This window comes from Pterocles gutturalis, unplaced genomic scaffold, assembly GCF_000699245.1.
Source record: "Pterocles gutturalis isolate BGI_N339 unplaced genomic scaffold, ASM69924v1 scaffold28014, whole genome shotgun sequence".
Classification (NCBI taxonomy): Eukaryota; Metazoa; Chordata; class Aves; order Pterocliformes; family Pteroclidae; genus Pterocles; species Pterocles gutturalis.
In genome coordinates, this window is record NW_010129112.1 from 75,444 (window position 1) to 99,489 (window position 24,046).

The 24,046-nt window shown below is 39.2% G+C and overlaps 1 protein-coding gene across 1 annotated transcript in view; it reads right to left on the bottom strand.

Moving 5' to 3' along the window:
- The window catches only part of TOX (thymocyte selection-associated high mobility group box), a 44,497-nt gene extending 33,096 nt beyond the window's left edge, over positions 1-11,401 (bottom strand). Inside the window, exons 1-2 of the mRNA XM_010079852.1 lie at positions 11,110-11,401; positions 4,472-4,702 (exon numbers count right to left, since the gene is read on the bottom strand). Of these exons, the coding sequence (XP_010078154.1) occupies positions 4,472-4,702; positions 11,110-11,388 (510 nt within the window). The 5' untranslated portion in view covers positions 11,389-11,401. The remainder of the gene's footprint in view (positions 1-4,471; positions 4,703-11,109) is intronic.
- Between the last annotated feature and the right edge of the window lie 12,645 nt (positions 11,402-24,046).

The window sequence follows — 24,046 nt, forward strand, 5'->3', positions numbered from 1 at the left end:
AGTGGGAAATTAAATTCTTCCCACTTGTGTCAGATCTGCCCTTATATAAACACATTAACAGTAATTTCATGAGGCGTCAAACATAGGAATAAATACAGAGGGATAAAATAATGAGGTGTTGCTATTGAGCTGAACTGTTGCAGCTAATATTACTGCGGATGAATTCTGCAGCCTGCAAGAAGGCATATGTTACAGCTTCTTCGCCTGCTTCTTCTGATTGTTAAGTTTTGGGTCCCCTAGGTGAATCCATCCTTCTTCCCACTGCAAGGCCAGTGCACCATTTAAGTAAACACATAGAAACACACACACACATGATCATAGGAGGCCAAATTCATTCCTGACAGAATTCCAGTTAAGTCACTGAAGTTACACCAGAGATTAATTTTGTTGAATGTTGAATAGACATTCAATTCCATTTTTAGGATAATAGCACATTTATTAAGGTCTTTGGCTGAAGTTTTAAAGTTACACTAATGTAAACAAGAACATTTTGTCTGTAATTTGCCACATCTATTACAGCTTTACTAGGACTCCAATTAGAAACTTAAGGTTCATTTAGTACACACACATCTGGTACTGATTTAAAATTACTTTCCTTTTTCATCTGAGGACAGAAAATGACCTAAGTAGCCTTTTTACCCAGTTTGAACCAGCATTCTGTCTGAAAGTCAAAGACTCGACCGTTTAGCACACTGAACCCTCTTCCCTGGGGGCTGTTTTTCTCCCCTTTGCAGTAAAAAATGTGTGCAAAGGGCAAAGATGTACATAAATGAGCTATAAAACCAGGATGCACAGAAGCATAGTACTTACTAAGGAGATCATAAGAGAGGAACTAGAAAAGCCACTGAAAATATCCCTGCTCTATGGTTACAGCACTGAGGAGAATGTACCCCCACATATCCCTGCTACAGCTGCTTTCCATTCACAGCTTTATTAATCTGAACAGTTGGAGAAAACACTCACATTGAAAAATGAAGGAAAATGCCCAGTCCCTGCTTCTGCTCGGGTGTAATTATCGTACCGAATGCAGAATTTGAGAAGAAACCAAGACAAAGTCCACCATGTCCACTAAAGTCCCTTTAATTTCTAGACTCCTCCGTGTAGATAGGTTTGGACAAACCAAACCCAGACACACACCTGCGTTGTTTGCAAATGGCCCATGTATGCTCAGAAATGAATGGGAACAGTAATAGTGTATGACCCAAAAATGCAAATATCTTCATATGGTAAAATGAGAGTGGCAGTATGCTGCTATCTGCTTTAATCTAATAAATCACAATATTCTCACAGTAAGAGCATCAGAGTGTTACCTTCTTACTTCAGTAAGGCATCCACCATCATCAGTTCATAATAATGTTTCCTTCTTTTTGTCATTCAAATCCTATTTTCTCAAACCACATTTTCCTAGTTTATTCAACAGTTTGAAAAACATATGTGGTACTTTCACAAACCCTTTCAAGCTACACTCTAATATGTCAGGTTATCAACATTTTTTTTTTTGCAAAGGCTTGAACATACATATACTGCCCTTAGGTTGTGACTGTACCGAGTTTCAATGATTTTATTTATTCTGTGGTCAACAATAAACAAGAAGAATTCTATGCCTTTCAGAAAAAGCTGGGTCAGGTTGTAGGAACAAAGAAGATTTCATTTTGGCATGAAAACATAAGGTTATTCTTCTTTCTCAATAGCTGCATTATGTTCTACTTTCTGATTCATTTATATTTACTATTTAAATAGCAAAAGGAGTTCCAATTCAGGAAACATAATTTGGAAACATAATTCTATTTAAATTCCAGAATAAGCATTAGCTTCCAAAACATAAAAGCCAGAAGCTTTATGATAATTGAATCCTTTTCAGCAAGTATAATTCATCAATAAAGTATTCCTCTAATGATGTTATTGTTTCTTTATTTAACTATTTTTGAATTTCTGAAGTTTTTTCAATGCCAATTTCCAAATGCTACATTAATCATTTATATTTTTAGAGTCCAATTTTCCTACTAGAGACATAGGCTTCGTAACAGCTACTAATGCTCTGGATCTGAAAAAATCATGCCTTTAAAATACAGGCTATCTAGTCAGTTAAGATGTCTTGTAGTCATTACTTTGTACTATTAGATCCCTAATGGAATAAAGAATGAGTTTAAATTTATTCTAGAAAATAGGATTGCCAAATTTTTAAACAGGGATGATCTTTTATTCTTTTTGTACAGTGCTGGAGTAGAAAGGGCCTGGACCTGGAGTTTCTACAATGTGCTTAATAGATGATAATGAATAAACAAAATGAGCCAAAGAGCAACAAAGATACGCTAACCCAAACTCTTGGGACAACTGGCTTAAAAATCTAGTTGCAGTCATTTTTTCATGAACATGTCACGTGGATTCCATAACACATCATTCTGCTGGGTTCCAACTTAAATTAAGGATGACAGAGATAAGGAAAATAAATTTTGTTCTGCTGTTCCAGTGCAGGACTTATTAAATTATTGGTTTCAACCACATAGAGGAAATCCAAGTTAAAGCTGGAAATTTTACGGGTTTATGCACTTTTTCTGAAACAGAATTCTATGGGAAAACTTCAATTTTCTGCTGGTACTACTATTATGCCAAGTTCAAAGGAAATGTGCATTTTAGAGTCTTTTAGGTCCATTACATGGTCTTGGACTATCATTCACGAAGTCAAGTTTTCTGCTTTGTAAGTGGAGCAAATATTATGGAAGGAAAAACTGCACCACTGCAACAGCCACAAATCAAGGGTCATGATGAAAAAAGGTGGAAAAAACCAAGCACAAGATCTTGCATGATGTCATCACTAGACAAATGTAAGATGAAGTAGATTAACAAAGTCTTGAGAAGTTCAAGTCTCTGCCTTTCACCATTTCAGGAAAATTTGGATCCACAATCCCTCAAGCATGCAAGATAGATCCAAGATACAGCTCTAACTACATGGAGCACTCAACAACATGTCATCAAGGATGTAAACTTGGTCTTTGCTGGACATATTAAAATAAGGCAGAAGAAAGAGACAACACAACGAAATAACCCTAATGTGGCAGGCCAAGTGAACTCTTTGATCCCTGTGTTCAGAAAGTTACCCTTCCTCCAGCTAAACTTTCCAATGGTGGGTATTAGACAGAATAAGCTTTTTTCTTTCTTTTTTTTTTTTAGTTAGTCAATGAGTGCCAAATCTTGATTCTTATTACTCTGTTATCTTTAACAGGGATCTAGATGTACCTACACCATCCAGTTATTAGCAAAGTAAACCTTTTTTTTTTTTAAGTGCAAATGATTTTACCTACCAAAAAATCATAGTAATATTTTCCTTTTAATTCTCAGCCTTATTAACTGCAATCGTGTAATAATAATACGCTCAGTATGAATGAATGAGATGTAGTTTTGTTCCAGTACTTTTCCTCTCTCTGTGCTGACATCAGCCCCCACCCAGGTCTCTCGCAGCCAATATAACTCTCACTCAGCACACCCTTTCCCTCCATACCTGTTCCTTTCTTAAAGTTCTGATTTCTTTATCTACCCAATCCATTCTGTTGGCAGTTAGCAAAAATGCAACCAATAACAGCAGAAAAGCAATGACATGCTACAGCGAGGATGAATGGTATTCACCAACCGTCACTATAGAAATGTGATGAGCTTCCAGAGTTGCCCATTTTTACATAGCATCCAGCTGACTCAGGGGGATTTCTGCAAAGGTTCAGATCCAGCTCTGCCCACCTCGCTGCAGAATCAAGGTCTTTCCAATGAAGACGGAAGTAACGACCGGATGCGATTTCCAGAGCCCACATATATGCTGGAGTATCCCCCAGAACACCACCAGTTTGCCAGGGTCCTCTCTAGGTCTCCTTGGGTCAAACATCTGTAATCCTTTCATAAAAGCCAGATGGTTCAGGACAAGATGTGAGCCCAGCTTCCCTTCTGGCATCGTGGGCCAGGGAAACACCTGGAACTGGGAGCTCAGATATATGTCAGGTCCCACTGCAAAGATACTAGTTTTTGGCAGCAAGCTCTTCCTACACCACGCTGTCACAGACAGGGAAATGCCGTCATAAAATCCTAGACCCACCAAGCTGAAAGAGGGCAGATTTAGACTAGACATTAGGAAGAAATTTTTCACTGTGAGGGTGGTGAGGCAGTGGCCCAGGTTGCCCAGAGAAGCTGTGGATGCCCCATCCCTGGAGGGGTTCAAGGCCAGGCTGGATGAGGCTTTGGGCAACCTGGGCTGGTGGGAGGTGTCCCTGCCCATGGCAGGGGGGTGGAACTCGATGATCTTTAAGGTCCCTTCCAACCCAAACCATTCTATGATTCTCTGATTCTAATTTCAGCATAAAACAATCCTAAATATAATTCTAAAGCTTGTGTCACACCCCAAAACTAAAAAAACCTGTCTTTTAGTGGTTTCATACAGATAACCCCTTCCTGAAACAAAGTCTCTGAGCTACAGCACATTTTGTACCTGTTTTTGTTCTTCTCCTAAGCCATCCCACATTGAAGCTACAATTTTAGAGACTTCACCAAAAGTAGCGTTGGGGTTTTGGCCCTTGATGGCTGCTTGAGTGTCTCGAAAGAATAATGCATAGGCAGACACCGGCTTCTGTGGCTCATTTGGGTCCTTCTTCTTCTTCTTTTTGGGAGTTTTAGGTTTCTTTCCCATATCTGAAGCAGGTCTCTTCTCTCCACCGTTGACCTGTAACACAAAATTAGAAAAGCACTATTAAAAAAGCCAATTTAATTCAGTCCATCCATCGTTACAGCTTCTGTGATGTCACAGATTTTGCATGCAAAAGTGGAATTTTAGTTGCCATCTTTCATAATCCAAATGTTGACACCATCTGACTTAGTCACATGTACAAAATTCATAAGTATTCCAGATTATGTTAATTTTCCCTCAAAGTGCTTTATATTTTGCTTTTGTATAATGGCTATAATCTCTTTTATAGTTCATCTGGTCATCTTCTCACCTCTTCTAAGTTTTATCGCTAATGGCTACAACATGCAAGTAAGAAGTAAATCAAAATGAAATGAGTTTCATTATAGCCTGACGACCAGTTCAACCACATGAACCACCCGCAGACTGCAGGAACATTGTCTTTTCTACCTTTTCCTTATCCTCACCCTTCCCCAGAACTACTCCAGACTGGTGTTCAAATCAATTTCTACTGCAACTGGTGGGAAAAATCCCAGAGAATTTGAAGAGAATCTGATTGTGAATAAAATTATTCAAGTTATAGTCATTCCCCTGCACAACTTCTAATTAAAATCTGTAGAAACAAAGCTTTCCTAGTGCACAGTTTAGACCCCTTTGGAGGATCAGTTCCAATCCAGCTGGATTTAGCTGCAGAGTTTTTTTTAATTCTGCTCGTGTAAAAGTAAATGGTTTGAGGAAAGGAGTGAAAGAGCGTATGAAGTGCATGTGCATTATTTGTGTATCACCTGAAAAAAAACTGCACATAAGTATTTGTGCAAATTTGCTAAATGCAAATACGCTTTGTCACTGAATAGCTCAAGAGACCCTGGTCACCAAAGCCCCCTGCTTTCCTAGGTGACTTACAAGCACGTAAAGGGACACTGGCCTGTTGTTCAACAGACTGGAGCTCCACGACAAAGCAGCTTCTCTTGCTATTATCACTTATTTCACTACACCTGTAGCAATGAGTGGGATCTTGCCAGTGGGTTCAAAGGCTTTATTCTCTTGCTGGCATGGCCAGAGTACTGATTTTGCAGATGATCAAGAGCATAAAAGGTATGATCTAGGCTAAGGCTCTACAAGGTGCGATTTTTATCACATCCTTGTATTATTACTTTTAATAGTGCATAATAAATGACACAGGACAACACACGTGTTCAAATCAGTGGAACTGCATGAGAAAAATGTCTAGAAATTTGCATTTTGTGCAAAGAACTTTTTTTTTATATATATACACATGACTGTGTGGTGTCTGACAGGGCCCAGGTTACTACAGTGAACAACCCTGATCTCTGCAGCTTACTAAGCACAACAACAAAGTGATGATCACAATTTGAAAACGAAGTTGCTTGCTTATGTTACAATAGATGCATCTTTAATATAAGGGTAATGGACATGGAGCCTATTGGCAGCATTTTGGAAAATATGGAAAAACAGAAGCAGTGTGCCACCAGTTATTAAGTTATCCAACTTTTAGTCTCTTGCTATTATTTCATTCTACCAGCTAAATGGCAATTAACGAGGGCTCCCTAGTTAATTTGGCAAGATCAGTCTAAACTCTTCAGACAGTTCAAACTCCATGAGTAAGGAGGCTTGACATAATTTGGGCTATTGTTCAAATTTTACCTCTGTTATTTGCTAAAGTTTTCCTCTTTTCAGAATATTTTTGGGCCAATGAGATTTAAAAGTTCTCTGTATATTAGAATACCACATGACTTAAACTACCCTTAACCTAGGTGATATGCAGCAGACATTGTGTAAGGAGTCTTCTGATAAGCTGTTCTGAGAACAGGTCGAAAATCTTCTCCAACCTGAATGATCAAAAGACTTCAAAAGCCCACTGTTAAAAGGAGAGTACACACGGGGGAAATTCTGTTTGTTTTCTATGAAAATAACGAAATAAAAAGAATACCAGAATTCCAGTACTAATAACCTTGCAAATGGCTGAGATGATGGCCTACCTTATGCTCCCATCAGTCTATCAGCTTCCTAGACCCCACTTCTAACCACCAAAGCAGAGACAGATGGGAAATAAAATAAAACCCATATATATTCTGCTAGGCATAGACTTGTGCTTTGAAATCCCTGGAGGTGTAGTTAGCTCATGGTAATCCACCTCCTGTCATGGCTTATTGCTTAATTATGGTGATGTATTTAACTTATTTATCACAAGAAAGCAATAATCCTTCACTTTAAAAAAGTGTACATTAACCATGTTGCACACATAATAGATCACAAGAATATCTAGTGTAGGATTTAAAACTATCAAGTAAGGCACATCGTTGATATCTAAATGTCCCTTGAGAAGCTGGAAAATGTCTATAAGCATACTTAAAATAAACTGCAATAGTACCAAAGCCTTTAATGGAGCTAGGAGAGCTGTTTTATGCACACTACACTGCAGTAATCGCTGTAGTTTAAAATAGATTTTAATCAAGCACCATCTGCATAATAGGCTGAACAGAAAACATAGAATTCTACTTATAACTCTTATCATATAAAGTAAATATTGTACAATCTCTACCTCATAAAGAGAAAATGCTGCAGTAGTTGTTTACTAATGGTGTTTCTGTTCGTTAATTCTTGCTACTTCCACTCCTCTGACTCTCTTCCCTCTAAAATATATAACTTAAAATTCTCTCATAAATGACATTCAAATGAGCATGGAAGAAGTCCCTGTTATCCATCTAGGAAGAGATACATATTTGCAAACCAGAAATACTTCCAGCAGCTCACAATTATGCTTGGCAATAACTGAACACAAGTTTAATGATCCAACAGTATGAATTATGGCAAGAACTACATAAATGTAATATTCCCATGTTGAGGGGGTCAGAATAAAGCATGTAGTAAGTGGCTACGTTGTTTAGAAAGATTGTATAGTTGCTTACAACTTACTGATTTGTAAGTTTTCCCTTTTTTTCTTCTAACCATAGTCCCGCATATTAGATTTAGAAGAATTAAGGAGACTTAGGGACGTACACCACTTGCAGAAACAATATCCTTGGTCTGAGACTACATTTCATATTTCCAGAGATCTATCAGATTTCTGACTGTAAATTCATTTTTTTTGTGCAAGGGAATATATGATGTTTGAAGTCCAAGAGGCCTACATGGAAGCCTTTATGAGAATGAGTATTGCCAAAAAAATATTTAGCAGCGGCTGCCATTAGTGCTGTGTATGTTCGATAAGGTCTACAACAATCTGGATATCGAAGAAGCTCAGTCCATGAACAATTACATCAGTTCGTAAAGTTTACTTATTACTGGCTTTTGGGATATGTACGTTGAGCTGAAATGGTCATTTGCTCCATGCATGGAAATCAGTGGTTCCCTAGGGATACAATTATATTTGTAGTCCAAATGTACATAACATACACATTTGTTTATACCTCCTGTCATCCTCTTTCTATAACTTCATGCAAACATGAACAGGACACTGAGATTTCTGGTATTTTTTTTTTTCTTTTTTTTTTTTTTCTCCAGATAGTTGTTATGGATGTCTCTATCAAACCTGCTATCAAAGGATGAGTGGCTTCTCTTCCACATGTGGGGCTGGGCGTTCAGCTGGTATCAACTAAGGGAGGTTGTCTGACACTGAGGTGTTTTTCCATTTGGAAATGTTCTTTGTCTTTTTCATCAATGTTGGCACAAAGGCAAACATCTTCTCCTGCTGTTTAAATAGGTAGAACGTCACTGTTGCTATTAACGATACAGTGAATTCAGTCCTCGTGGCAGGAACATCTCCCTGACTTCATGAAGCTGCTCAAATGTGGCCTCAAGTTGCACCAGGGGAGGTTTAGGCTAGATATGAGAAAAAATTTCTTCACTGCAAGAGTGCTCAGGCATTGGAACAGGCTGCCCAGGGCAGTGGTGGAGTCACCATCCCTGGAGGGGGTCAAGAAACGTGTAGATGTGGTGCTTGGGGACATGGGTTAGTGGGTTGGGTGGGGTTGGGTTGGACTTGATGATCCTTGAGGTCTTTTCCAACCTTAATGATTCTGTGATTCTATTCTATGATTCTATGAGTTCCAGCAGCTACTACATGACCGCAACACATGCGCTTCTACTGAAGGACTGAAGAATGAGCTGTGGCTCTGACCTATTAAGTAATATCACACATCTACATGACAGCTTACCAAACAAAGCAAATGCCAAGTTTAGCAAAGTTACACTCAGGTAAAAGAGGGGTTCTCACAAGGGACAGAACAACTGGTCTATCTCTTCCTGTCCCCACCCAGTGGACTGGGAGGAGGATTTCCTGCGTGAGAAGAAGCCTCTAAAGAAGCTCTGAGAAATTTAATGCTTTTGTGGCTGGGGAAAAGGGTCTTCACAGAAAGCTGATTCATTATATTTATTATCTATATCCATTCATTGGTAGCTTCCAGGAAGAGCAGTGTAACAGAAAGAGACACAGAGGAGGGGGTTAAATCATAAACTAAAGCATCACAGTAGCTTCTTCCCTGTTGTCTTTTCCAGAGGGAACTACAGCAGAACTCTTGCACTGGACCAGGTGTGGCAGCCCACTGCCCATCTCCAACGGTGGCCAGCTTCAGGCACTGCCATGAAGACCTAAGAAATCCCACAGAAGACAGGTATGGCAACATCTGCGCGCCCATCAAGCTCGCAGTTTAAACCCTACTTTTTGGAGAAGAATTTAAGCCCTCTGTCATTATTAACCAAATTTAATATCCTTTAAAACATTCCTCTTCATAGAGAAATTATAATTATTGAATTTGAAGGCAACATATCAGCTTCAGCATACTGAATTATTTTTCTTAATTTTGTGTTGTGTATTGTGCCTTTTCTCGCCTTTTTCTCCTTAGACTGAGCATGAGAGAATTGTAAAGAGAGTTCCCAAAATAACATGGCTTCTTAAAAAGCTGAATACTACATAAACTGGCTTCCACAAAGAAGGGGCCAAGTTTTACTTGGTCTGCTGTGCTTAGCATTTCTTTATTGAAAACATTAGCTTCAGATGAGTACTGTCTGCAGGAAACCACAACCCTACACTTCTGCTAGCACGAAGAGTTGCAGTGAAAAAGTACGTGAAAAATATGGGTTAAATAACTGAAATATTTGATAGAAGCAGAAAGAATATCTTAATTATTTCAGTGGATGTTTCTCCAGAATTTTAGAGCATCTTGCACGCTCCCATCCATATATGTAAAAGTATTAGCATAGGAACACGAGTAGTAAATAAATTATTCTGAAAAAGTAAAGGCTGCCTGGAATTATTTTTATACAGCTGTATTCTAAAGTCTCCCTCAGTAAGGAAATGCTCATTTAAAATGTATGAATTATTCAGTAATGTTTAAAACCTAAAGTTTGTGAAATCAGGGGAAAGTCCTGAAATAAAACTTCTGAAGCAGAATTTATCCAAAAATGTAGTAAAACATATGTCTCCAATTACATGATTATTTTATAGCTTGAGGCATGAAAAACAATATAATTTGAAAACAAATCAGACTTACATTACTTGACTGGATTATACCTCCTCAGTGACTCACAATATGTTTTCTTCACATTCCTTGCAAGTCTGCAACTTTTGCCCACAAGATATGGCTTTGGTACAATGCCTTCGTTACACTACAGGACTGCTGTAACAGGACTGCTATGTTGTAGTGGCCATAAAATAGTACTGAAGAGGTTCTCAACTGCAATATGCTCTATTCCTAGGTTACGGGATGACTTTGTGCTAAGTCCCAATATTTTTTGTGTCTCAGCTTTTGTGGCTGCAAAATTAAAATAATACATTTCTTTATTTTTTGGGGGGATTTTGGGAGATTTGGGAAGTTTTTGCATGTAAAACCTGCTATATAAATTGACCTTTAAATACATTTATTATGTTATTACTTCATGCCTGTACTGACATTAAAATGAAGCTTAAAGATGTCATGATGGAGTGTTGGCACCTCCCAAAGTATAAATGCATAATGGGTGTTCAGGATTTGCAAGGTGATTTTTAAAGTTTGTAGAGGATCCTTCTCTTCTGGATGCTATGATGTTGTGTTTACTCATCCTGTGACCAAGTAGCAAAGACTGGCATATTGTACAGGCTGCTCGTACTTTTTATAGCAGTAACCTGATCCTTCACTGGGAACAAACATCCCCTCTATGCAAGTGAGAAAACCCAACATTTGTATTAAAGTCCTAAAGGAATGGCTTTCCTTTGAGTGTTTCACAGGATTCCGCTTTGCTCTTGTGAAGAAGAATTATGTCATTTACTCGAGCTGCCTGCAGAATTGCCTGGAAACTGTAAGTTCTGTATTCATAACCCTTTATTCACTTCAGTCAACCACCAACAACGTGTAAAGCATCACCTTCAGAACTGTGGCCATACCATTCATTGAGCAGGTCCTAAAAACATCCACCGTTGACACAGCAATCCTAGCATCTAAGCCTACCTTAGAGCTATCTTCTCCTTCATCTTCATGGACTGAACTGGATGGTGAAGGAGTTGCAGATTTGCTTCCAGGTGGAGAGGGCGAGTTGTGAGGAACATTGTTTCCGCCCATATTCAAACCGAGCTGTGCACTGAGCTGGGACTGGTTAATAGTGGTCAGCTGCCCGTGCTGCATCATTCCTGGCTGCCTAATGTCTGCAGGTTGAACCCTTGGCCTCATGGTTGCCATCTGAGGATGGGAACTATACTGAGTTCCTTCTGTATTCCGTAAATCTTGCATCTACAAGAGGAAAAAAACTGCATTAAGCATCTCACTAATAAAGTGCTCTGTTTAGACTTCCGTGTGCCTGATCGGCTACATAAGGTTTAAAAGAAACAGCAAGTACTGAAACAAACACGTCAATACTGGAAATAGACAGAATAAGGATATGATTGACATTTGCATAACACTGACTGTTATAAACCTTTCAGGCTTTAGCCTCAGCCCATGGGAATGGCAAAAAGCAATGAAAGCTTGCTTCGTTCTAAGGGGAACAAAAGGGCATTGCTTTCTGTACCGGCATCTGGAGCATTTCAGAAATGCTAACCAACAGGGACAGGTTTGCACTCCCAAGTTCAGAACCAGATCAGAACATGAATATTCTCAAAATTCAAGACAATTTCCAGATCCTACTATTCTCCTTAGGATTTTTGTGTGTTTGAGCTGTGAGTTTGAACATCCAGTGTTAGGTCCAAGTCTATTTTTCCTGGTGCTGCCCAGCGAGACGCTGGAATTTTCAGGATTCAGATGACTGGCAAGAAGGATGCATTGACAGACTGATTAAATGATTTCTGAGTTGATTTGCTGCTAAGACATATATGAAGGGAAAGCTTGGAAGTCGCGGGATTGACAAACGAATCCATTGTGCTATGTGGGTCAGCGCTTCTTGCATTAACGAGACATACGATTTTAATGCAAGCGACAAATTCAGTTTCTGCAAAGATAAGAATTAAAAGCACTGGAGGATGAAGCTCCCTTCTTGTCCAGAGGTCAAATGTACTATACACACACACACTGCAGCAGATTGCCTATAACATCTTTTCAGTACACTCACACAGAAACATGACAAATAGCAAAGAGTATCAGGGAGAAGCTCAGGTTTAAGCTAGGGTGTTCTGTGGGTGATTTAAAATTGAAGTGTCAATTCAGAGCTGGAATGAAATAGATATAGTTGTCTTTCCGTGCATCAGCCAAACACGCCGTATGTATCGAGTGGAATCTGACAGGAGCTACCATTGTGGAAGTTCCATTCTGATAAAGACACGTGTTAATGGTTCAATATATTAACATAACCCCATTTATTCTACTGACAGTCTTTGTTAGACATGTCATTTGAATTGTCTGAAGATCGCTCGGATTTATTTTTTTAAAAACTTTTTATAGCTCATTACTTTACAGCCTGTCTCTCTCTCTTATGCACAATCCCATATATCACAACAATCTGTAAGATACCTTTCAAGCAGTAACACACAGAAAAAAGAAAAGATAAACCTTTATCTTCACCTTTTCTCTTATTATTGATAGTGTAAAAAATTACCAATTTTAGGGAGACACTTTATGAGCAGGGGACTGATTTTTGTAAAGCTGGCTGGTTGGCACTGAATCAAACTAATAATACCATTAATTATGGCATACTTACCACTTTACAGGTACATGTGTCTCTGAAAAGTAGTTGAAGTGGATTCTAACAATGTGACATCACAATTACACCTGTATTTTTATATATTGCTTTTGGAATTAACAGCTTTTGGTAAAAAAGGATTATCCATACAAACATGTTCAAGTTCATTTAATGACTTACTAAAGCACTGGAGGAGATGAGCAGAGACAGTGCAGCGTATGAAATCAATTGAAGGCTGAAATTTCAATCCTGGCAGACATTTATATTTTTTTAAAGATTGCTGCTGACTTCTTCTTCCCTTCCCTACAGTACCAGCTCCCCTCCTCGCCAAACAGATCAGCCCTGAAAGCTATCATTATCTCTGCCTCTAGCAGACAACCCGTGTCACAACAGTTGTGCCCGGGAAGCTGCAACCGCTGCTCGCCCATTTCGCTCCCCATCCAGCTGTTGGGCTGGGCGGCAGCTGGGGAAGGTGGTGCGGGAGCGGGGGCAGCCCCAGGTCCTCCCGGCCAGCGTGGCTCCCCAGCCGCTGCGTGGGGCGAGCGCGCGGTGAGCGGGCAGGGGATGGAAAAAGCCCTGTTTGGGTTTTGTGGGACAGCACCTTGTGGTGCTGGGTCAGGGCTGGGAAAAAAACCCTTCACCAAAGGCTAGAAAGGCAAGACTGAGTTTTAATAGGAATATGCATCCTAGTGATGTTATGAACTCCAGAAAGGAAAAAAAGTACTATTTTAGTACTCAACTCTTTTGGTATTTGGAATGAATTTGCAAAGTATCTACCCCAGTGAATGCAGGGCAAAGGTCGTAATTTTAATTACTTTTTCCCAGGTAAAATATAATACACTATTCAAACGATCTTTATTAAAATCTCTTTATATGAGATTCAAATACTATCAGATAGATACTGCAGAACATTCTGTGTTTGTCATCTTTAAACAACATATATTTTTAAACACTTCTAGCTCCATCCCTGAACAGACATTGTGTTTTCAGATAATGTGACACCAGTGGGACGGTACTGGACATAGCCCCATACAAAACACATGTATATATACATTTGCAAGAGAACCCCTCACTAGTGAAATTCTGAGGACTGCAAATGAGGTGGTGCAGTAGAAAAAAGAACCACCGTATTTTCCTTATTGTAGGGATTCAGCTTGTCTTCTGGATTTTTAAACCAGATGAATACCAGGCTACCTGTACAAAACCAGAAGAAAGCAGCATGGAGACAGCTTGTTTAACAGTACATGCTCCTTTTTAGATGCTAAGCCAGAAAGCCTCACCCAAGGGACCTGCCTGCAGAGAAAGGTGTCACCTGGGAACACACCAGCGTAAGCCCATCGCAGAGAGCTGCGGTCCTCAGCAAGGAGGATCCACGTGGCTCTGCATCTGCAGATGAGATTTCTGTCTTGCCTCCCCGCCACGCACCGCAGAGCCTGCCTTCCCCAGTCCTGCCCCTTCCTGGTGAAAAAGCGGGATTGTCTAAGAAAATGGAAACTGCTCGTTCCTGGAGTAAGAACGGGCAGCTAGCCACATAACTGTGAAAAGCTACGAGATTACACTGGGGAAAGCGTGTGACAACGAACCTTCAGGTTCCTAAAGGATCAACAAACCAAGAACTGTCCCATCTTCCCTGCTGGGTTCAAGAACAGCCCCACCCATGAAAACCACACGCTTGGGTCCCTGCAGTGATGTGACAGTACATCCCCGTTTCAAACAACCCCGGCTTTGCAGGAACAGCGGCACTGATGAGACTTGCTCTCTGTCAACATTACATACGGAGTATGACCGATTCCTACAGACCTCCTCAATAGCAGAACCTTACTGTTCCTTGTTCTTCCAGATGGAGTTTTACCAAACCTGCCAATGCGTAGCTGCGCTGGAGCCATGTCCAGCATGCAGAATATGTGTGTGTTGCGAACACACTCTTGCAGAATGCGAAGCTGAATACAAATCCTGCTGGGTGGCAGAGTGCCAAATGGAAGAACCAAGTTAAAGGGTTTGAGTGTTAGAGAGGATGAGGACAGTCTTAAACTGACGCCTTCAGTGGTGTCTCTGATGAGGTAATAATGATAATATCTGGCACTTCGATATCATGCTCCATCTGTCAGTTCCAGGGTGTTTCACAACTCGTGTTATATTCAGCTTTAGAACATGCCCGGTTTTATTTTAGTTTTAATAGTGGGCAAGCTATGATACATTTCCTTTCATGGCTATTTTTTTTTTTTCCAGTTTTTCTGTTTGCACTTCCCTAAGTGCTCGACTGCAAGTTAAAAGACACAGTAAAAGCTGCTAGTTCTGAAGTATGTGCCAATAACCCCTCCAATAGGTGCATGTTTAGTGCAAAAAGCAGAACAGGGTTGTCTGCCTGCAAACAAGCTCCTGCTCAAAGCTCCTAAGGCAGCAAGAATAAAGCTAAAGTGCTCTAAACATCAGACCATCATTCTCCCCATCAGCTTAAAGCAAAACCAAAGCAAAGCATGCAATGCAGAACACAGCGCTATCATCCCCGCACACAAACATTTGACTGCAGGACGATTTAAGTACAGTATCCTGATCACAGAAAATGGTGCTAGAAGGGACCTCGAAAGGTTATTTAGTCCAACACTTTATCTCACAGCAGGATTAGCTACACCTAAATCATTTCTGACAGATGTTTGTCTAACCTCTTCATAACCTCCCAAGGCAATTCTTGTGCTTAACTATCCTTACAGAGGAAAGGGCTTTTTTCTGTAACGTCTCACCTAAATCTCTTTTGTTGTAATTTAAACCTACTACATTTTTGCTCTACTCCCAGTGGACATGAGGAATGTTTTTCTCCTTCTTTACAGAAAAAGGTGTACATAGAAGGCTATTATGAATTTCTCTTCTGTTTTTTCTCCTTTAGACCAAGCAAGTAGACCCGAAGACTTTTTTCACGTACTGTGTTTTCTACACCTCTGATCATTCTTCCTGATGTCCTCTGGATTATGTCCAATAACCTTCATCTTTCCTGAAATACTGTTCCCCAAAGTCCACAAAATACAGATATTCATATCTGACACAGCGTTCAGATAGAATCCTTCATCTCTCACAGGATATAGCCTACAGCATTAAAAAAACCTCTAATTATATTTTTTGATACAAGCAAACCCATCCGAGATGCAGAGAGAGATACAAATTGGAGGGTTCTTAATTAACACCCCAGAAGATGGCTTTAGGAAGCAAATAACTTTTTACTAAGAAGCATTAGGCAGGCAGTTTCAAAAGGAATGTCCCGTTAGCAAATTAATTCCCACATTGTTTTTCTTGCTGTAATTAAGAACTGTGATGCAACATCCGTCTCCAAAGCCATAAAAGTCTGAACTGTCCATCTCTATTTGAAAGAAGAAAGACAAGTTGCTTTGACTGACTGAAGTAACTACAACAGGTCTAAGTACAGGCAAGATGTGCTGGGGATTATCCTCTGGAGATGACAACATTAAAACACAAGGAGAAATACATGGTGCTCACTCACTGAAGCAAGTGGAGATCATGTATTTCAGTACCTTGGGCAAATTCATATCAAGGCACAGCAGGCTCTATTTCTGTTGCCACCACCAGGTCTTACCGGGATTTTTTCTCAGTCTTCCACTAGCTGAGAGCTCTTATGAACTTTTCTGATGGACACTGTAGAAGTGTTTGATGGTCCTTTGCCTCTTATCTAAGTGGTCAAGGTAAGTCAGAGGGCAACGATTTTTCATACTATATGAAGCTATGTTTTAATTGACTAATTCGAATAAAGATTTTGGGAGAAAACCCCAAGGGATCTTAAGGGTTATCTATGAAGATACCCACAGTGTGCTTCCTTATTTACTGATGTCACCTATCTTAGTCATCACGCAGGCATCACAGACATTCCTCGGTAGGCTGAAGGAGTTTCTGTTATTAGTCATGTTCTCATTTATATTCCTGGGACACCTTGTTCCAGTACCTGTGCCATCTGAACATTTGTCTGTTCCCAAGTAATGCTACATTGAGATGCAGCACTAGCCCCTGTAGTGCCAACATCCTGAAAAGCCGTGAGATTTGCTTCGAAATTTTACTGGTTTCATTTTAGGTGTTTTAATTGTCTTCTACCATAAGGCAACACACATCTGCAAGATGTTTTCCAGTGACACAGAGATGGTCATTAAAAAAAGAGAGAGAAAAAAATTAATTCGTACATAATCACTTGATGCTCTAAGTCAGGGTTTCAAAAGAGAAGAAAAGACAACATTAAGTTGCCAGACAGGTTTGTGAGAGCTGGCACACAGAGAAGGAATTCTGTTCGGGGGACCATTTATGGTGAAAAAGAACAATTGCAACACCCCCCCAAAAAAAAACCTCTTAAATTTTTTTAATGATCCAAACTCCAAGCAATATTGATCCTACAACCAGAGCTAAGTTTAAACTTAAAAGAGTGTCTAAAAACACGGAGATGTCAATTCTAGACGCCTTCACGATAACAGGTGAATAGCAATGGAATCAAAAGCAAACCTTGCAGCTTCATGTGTTGTTTTCCAGCATCGTGATGCTATTCACTGAGATAACTTAAAACTTGAGATAACTTGAACATCTGTACTTGTACACCAGAGAAAAACAAAGAAGTTACTCATAAATTTAGTTAAAGAAATATTTGTTATGAGAGCTAAGGTTACTGTAAAATGACCACAGACAACCATTCAAACCACATTAAAAGGAATAACTCAAAGCACCACCTAACAGAGGAGGGGGTGTCTCTTTTCATCAGCTCATTTTTGTCATTCTCTTTTGTAGCAGGTAACTGCATAACGAAAGACTAAGTTTTAAAGTAAGCGGGTATTTGGGGAATATTTTAGTGTATTTTATACACTATGCCCAGTGCGTTTTCAGGAGAAAATGAAAGGATCATTCAAAATTTCTGTCGATTAGAAAAACAGTCTTAAAATTAAACAGCAGAAACCTCACATGTAAAAAGAACACTAAACTAAAAAAAAAACCTATTAAATTTACTGCTCTAATCTTTCCAAAATCATTCCGTTAAAAATTAAACCACTTCAGGTTGTTTTCTATAGTACTGTTCCTGTAAGTGATCTTAAGCTCCTTTAAAACAATTATATACTCAAAATTCGACTGCAAAATTTTATAGCACAATCACATAATGACAAGAACGCAGTAATACACAGTTTCTATATTTCTTGGTACACAGTTAATTTGGTGACTATTAACATTCTTTTCTACTTTATGTTTTAATATCCTTTGAGTCATGCAGGGCCAAGGTCTCAAAACTAATCATAAAAAACTACTGACTGCTATTCACTCTAATATAATAACCCTTTATTTAAAACAACCTCCAATAAATTTCATTATAAGAAGTTATTAAAAGGGTTAAAAACCTATTAAATGTCGAAGAATTTGCCTGACTCAAACTTCTAATAAAGAAACAGAATAGGCTTTCTTTCTGAATTATTTAAATCTTTACTGACTGTGCACTGAACCATGAAATTAGAAAAGTGTTATTAGAAGTGTTCTCTGGTTTTTATAAAAGTTGTAGCACAGAATGTATCAAACCACAGTCTTTAACTAGACTAGTTAAAGAAATAGGTTTTTAATCCTGAATACATGTTTTTCACTGATATAAAGGGTCATAATTAAAAGTCTGGCCTGGAAGCTGAAGATAATAAAATTATTATTGCAGGAGCATACATGTTCGTTTGGTATATTCGGGATGCATGTTTTCATTTTAATTTGGACAAATATCTTCAATTTTCTTTGATCTTGCAGAGTCCACTAATTTGGACCCTCTCAGCAAACAATTAAGCTTTTAATAGGGACTCATTTTAAAGAATTAATGGTGAATAATTTGTGTTATCTTTTCCTCTTTTTTTTTTTTTTTTTTTAAGTGTCTAATGCTTACCAGCAGGTGTAGGCTGAGAGCAGACAAATGGAATCTAGGAGGTATAAGTCACATATTCTAGCACACATCTCCTGATAATAACACTATCTCTTCACTGCTTTTTGCAAATAACAGCAGAACCATTATCTATTTCACCAGTTATTTACATAAGGAAAACATTCATGTATTTCACATTTATTTTAGGGATGCTGAAGAGCTCCTGAGTCAGCAGGATGTTCACCTGGATCAATAGCCTTTCATCAAAAGAAATGAAGTCAGAAAGATGCTTGTGAGAGGCAATATTGTTTCCCCTTCTTTCAGATGATAAAAATGGAAGCATCCAAGGGACATGAAATGATTAAATCTAGGAATACGAACTAGATCCTTGGAAATAGTGTGAACAGTGCAAAGCTATGCCTGCTGGAGGGCAAGAGGGAAAAGGGGATGCAGGTAACTGCTGTCGTCTTTACAGGACTATTCTATTCTGTTCTGTTATTTCTGGTTTTTTTTTGTTTTGGGTTTTTTTTTTTTTTTTCTATGATGGTCACCACAACAGTATCAAACTATGTTCCTGCCCTGAGCTGGGTAATGTGACTATTATCTGTCACATGTTGTTCACTCTATCTGCTGTAACAAACAAAGGTTAGAATCACAGAATCATTCAGGTTGGAAAAGACCTCAAGGCTCATCAAATCCAACTGTCAACCCAACCCCACCCAACCCACTAACCCATGTCCCCAAGCACCACATCCACACATTTCTTGACCCCCTCCAGGGATGGTGACTCCACCCTGACCACATCACCCCTCTCTCCCTACCACAAAGCAAAGGTAGTTGCATTGGATACATTTCTATTAATAAAACATCCTGGAGAGTTTTTCTCGAATCAGTGTCATCCTCCAGTAGATGACTTGTAAATTTTCCAACAGATTTGCCGGGAGAGGATCTGGCCACATGAAAGCAGAGAGTGCAAAGCACAGCGCAGGGCCAGGGAAGTAGTTAGTGCATAGTCGTGTATCTTCTAGTGATGTGAGTGCATCTGCCACTGAATTTTGTCACACATATTTTAAATATTTTATACAGTAGTGTTAATATTTAGAAGATTGGGAGATTTAGCATTTCAATAAATAAATTTTCAATGAGATATTCATATGCATCACAATACATATTTCAAAGGAAAGAGTAGCTTCCATAGCATTTAGAAAGTGTTTAATTTGAAATAAATTGGAAATCATAAAATTAGACTGGATGTTTACACTTAGTAAAGAATAACATGTGACTTGAACACAGTTTATTATTTTAAGACTCACTCCATGCACATGATTTGGCTATGCCAATGTTTGTCTGCGTAGGGCAACACAGACGCAGTCATTTAATAACTTGACAGGTGTGAAAGTTTTTGAGGAAGATGTTGAGACCTTGAATGACCAAGTAACCCTCTGAATTCTAGTCCATTAAGGCTCTTACATTGTTTTAATGAGCTTAGTTTCAGTAAGGGATGGCTGCCCAAGCAGAAGCTACGAGACCTAATATTCATTAATATCAGATACAACAGGGAAAACCACTGAAAGGTGGAACAGAAAATGTAAGAGCTGTAACCACAGATCTTTCTTGGTGACTCCATGTTATGTATAATGTTAGCTCATGCTCTTCCTCTACTCTTATCTCCTCTTGAAAAACTTCGTCCCTAGGTTTGTAATTGCTGGATTACCCCATGCACAGCAACAAATTCTGGAGCTTGATGGTGAGTTGGCCTCTGCCTTTCTCACCCTGTCCACCATGTGAAGCTCAAAACCAATGAATAGTCAGTTCCTTCCAGTCAGCAAGTTTGGGCAAAAAGCTATGAATTTCTCTATATTCTGTTGGAAGCAAGACTCATCTGAAAAGCACATTTGGCTACCTTGTGTCCTTCTGTGTCTTCTAAGGTTCCTCCTTCTCTCGATGACTGTTCCATTCGCCTGTCCCAAAGAAGGTTCTGCTGTTCATTGAGCTTAACATGTTCCTCAGGTTCAACGACAAGAGGTCTGTCTAAGATCAGGGCATGTCCATGGGGGAAGAGAGAAGATTCCTTCTCATTGGGAATCACACTAACCCGACTGTGACACCAGAAAATTTGGTGCAATGGTGTCTCATGTCTCCTAATTCTCTAGGAAAACTCTGTAGGATCTGAACTGCATCTTATCTCCGTCCAAAGAAAACCCATTCCCTCACAGAGCTGGACTCTGCAGCTGGAACGAGAGATTTTTGAAGGACTGTCAATGAGATTTAATCGAAGTATGCTGCTTGATTGAAAAAGGCTTTTGCAAGGGAGGAGACACTGTCCTTCCAGTGTTGCCCACCTGTTTAGGCACTGGCAGAAATAAAGGGCAGAAGGATGTCAAGTGAAAATCTCTGTCATCCAGAAGGCAGAGAAAAAACTAAAACCTGAGTCTGTTACGTGCCCTAATCATCTCATTATGCTCATCATTAGGCTGATGAGATTTCCTGCTGTTCTCCACAAACATTTAACAGACCTTGTTTCCATTCCAATGTGATATGAAGTTGGATCTTTGAAACCAGGGCGCTGTGATGTGGAACATCCTTGAAATTATTTCCTGGACCACAGTGTCCTATCTGGGGTTGTGGTTTACCAATGGCACTGTGACTACAACAAAATCTGCTACAGAATTAATTAGAAGCAAAGTCTGGATGTGAGGAAGTTAAGGAATGGCTGGATCGGGGAGACTCAGATGGCTCAGAGTCCCAAAGGTTCACTGATACCACCCTTGTTTAAGGAAACTATTTTGCCAGGCATTTCAGTCTCGGATGGACACAGTGGTGCTGTGCTAGCTCTTGCCTTCCCATACACAAGGGTTGTATTAAACCAAATGAACCTTCCTGTAACTCCCTGCCACCCCAGAACTAGACTGTATAAAATAATGACTGCATATGAACCATCGATTGCCATTGACGTGTGTTTGCTGAAAAGTAATGTAATCTAGGTTTTGGGTGTGCATTTTGTGAATTTCTGGACTAGGTTCATTTTCCTTCATAAAGATCATACTTCTCCTGGCTGATACCAGTAACCCTGAAAAAATCCCCATAACCCACATGATTCTACTTTTTATTAAGTACAAACTCATAACAAAACCCATAATTTAGACTAATAACGATGAGCTGTATTTTTTAAATTACGTTAGTGAAAGGATCTTTTACCAAATCTTCCTGTTGCTACGTTGCAGCCCTGTAAATTCGCAGTGTGAGAGGTAGCACTAATGGAAGTGGAAACAAAAGGTCTGCAAAATGTTTAACTCAGGAGAGATTGCTTTTCATACATATGATCTTGTTACCAAGTGATAAACTTACTGATATTTGTAACTATATTGTCATAATTTCCCCTGTAATATAAACCTAATGCCATAGTCAAATATCGTGGGTTTGGTAAATGTTAAGCACATGTGTTACTGCTAGGCAAGACATTTTTTGTAAGTTATGAAAAATATGCTTGGCTCTCAGGGAAAAAGCAATTTAATGATATGCTAATAAGTCCATCACTCTTCTGTATTGTATTATTTACAATTTTGTCTCTAAAACCTATTTAACATCTCCAGTGTAATTATCCATCTGCAGTTTGCCAAGTCCAGTATTATAATTCTGAAACAAGAAAAATCTCAATTATTTTATTTTCAAATATGATGAACAGATATACAGCAGTCTCAAAAGATTAAAATGAGTAAATTTATTTTGCTTAGTGTCCATTATATTATCATGTGATAGAACACCTTCCAGGGAACCTTCTCTTTAATTTAAGAATATCTCTTTATTTTCCTGGTTTGATATTTCTAAATGCTTGATACCTTCCTTAATAAAGTCGAAACAACTTACCAAAACAGTTTAAGAGAAAAAAGCAAAAGCCATAACTTCTTGAAAAGGAATACAATTTAGGCAACCACAACTTATGATTTCTTTGTAAGCTCATTATTCAGTCTATTCTTTTCAATCCTGGAACCTCATATTGTCTCATTCATCTTTAGAAAAAAACCAGCGACCTTGGTTTGGCCAATAAAGCTTCCTTTTTGCTTTATCTTACAAACTAGTACTTTCCACATTGCTGAGCAGCAGCCAACAGCTGGGGAAATGATTTATTTATGATCATTTATGCAGTGATTTCACTCTATTCTTGCATGCCAGGGCAGCATACTGGAGTCTGTGGTAAGAATGTGTGGTGATACAATACTCGTTTTGCATATCCTAACAAAGATAGTAGAAAAACACAAGGTATTTTGCCTTTTTTTTGTATGGAATACACTACAATACAGAAAAGTTTTACATGAAATTTAAGGAGGAAGCAATTGCTATCTGCAAGAGAGAAAAAAAAAAAAAAAGAGGAATGAAGACATTTACAAAACATAAGCTCAGGACATTAAAAAAATAAACCTGGAAGACAAGAGCTTTCAAGCTGTGGAAATGATGTCTTTATGGTGAAGAAAGAGAAGGATACATGGGCAACACAGATTAATGAGAGACCACAAAATTGAGCTTTAAAGAGACGTCCACTAGGCATTCAGAGGGATGTTGTCTGGAGAGAAGACCTTGCAAAGAAGTGGCCCTGATATTTTCTCAGAGGAGCCTCACAGGTTCATCAAAGTGTTAAAATGGTTTAGTCTGGATGAATAGTTGCACCATAGTCTCGTCACATTAATACATTTCTAACTTTTATTTGGGACTGTCTAACCCACTGTTATCTGGAGCTGAATGCGATGACAAGTACAAACCACAAGTGCTTACATTCCCCGGGTTTCAGGCTGCTGTGAGTATACCGAGCTTGTTCTGAAAACCCCGAACTCTTCTGCTGCCCATACGTCAGCTCTGTTGACAGACAGAGGCCTTGGTTCTAATTTTCAATGTATTAATGGGTCAAATCCAAATTAATGTGATTGGGTAAAATGAACCCAAATCTGAGATCCACATGCCAGCTTTTACCCTGCCAGAACGCAACCCTAGGGGTTACCCTCACCAGGCAGGTGCTGAGATGCTACGGAAGGGCGTATTTAACCATTAGAAAGATTAGAATTCCCCTAATCTCAAAATTACATGACAGAGGAATATCTCAAAGAACAGAAAGACCCATCCACACTGTTTTGTCTTGTTCACGTGCCACAGGCTGCCTTCAGGTGAGGTCTCCATGCCACTCAACCAGTGTGTAAACTTACGTTGCGTTAGCACAGCTCCTGACGTTTCATGAATCCTCTAGAACAGGGTCATTCTCTATTAGCAGTCCTGCATTTTGTACCTGCAGAAACTCACCTCATCCTCTCTGACTGCTCTCAGCAAGGCAACGGCTTTATTCACTCCAGCAAGAAATTTTCAAACGTAGCTGCTGTATGTGCAGAAGTGCATCCATGACTGTTCACATAATTACTGCA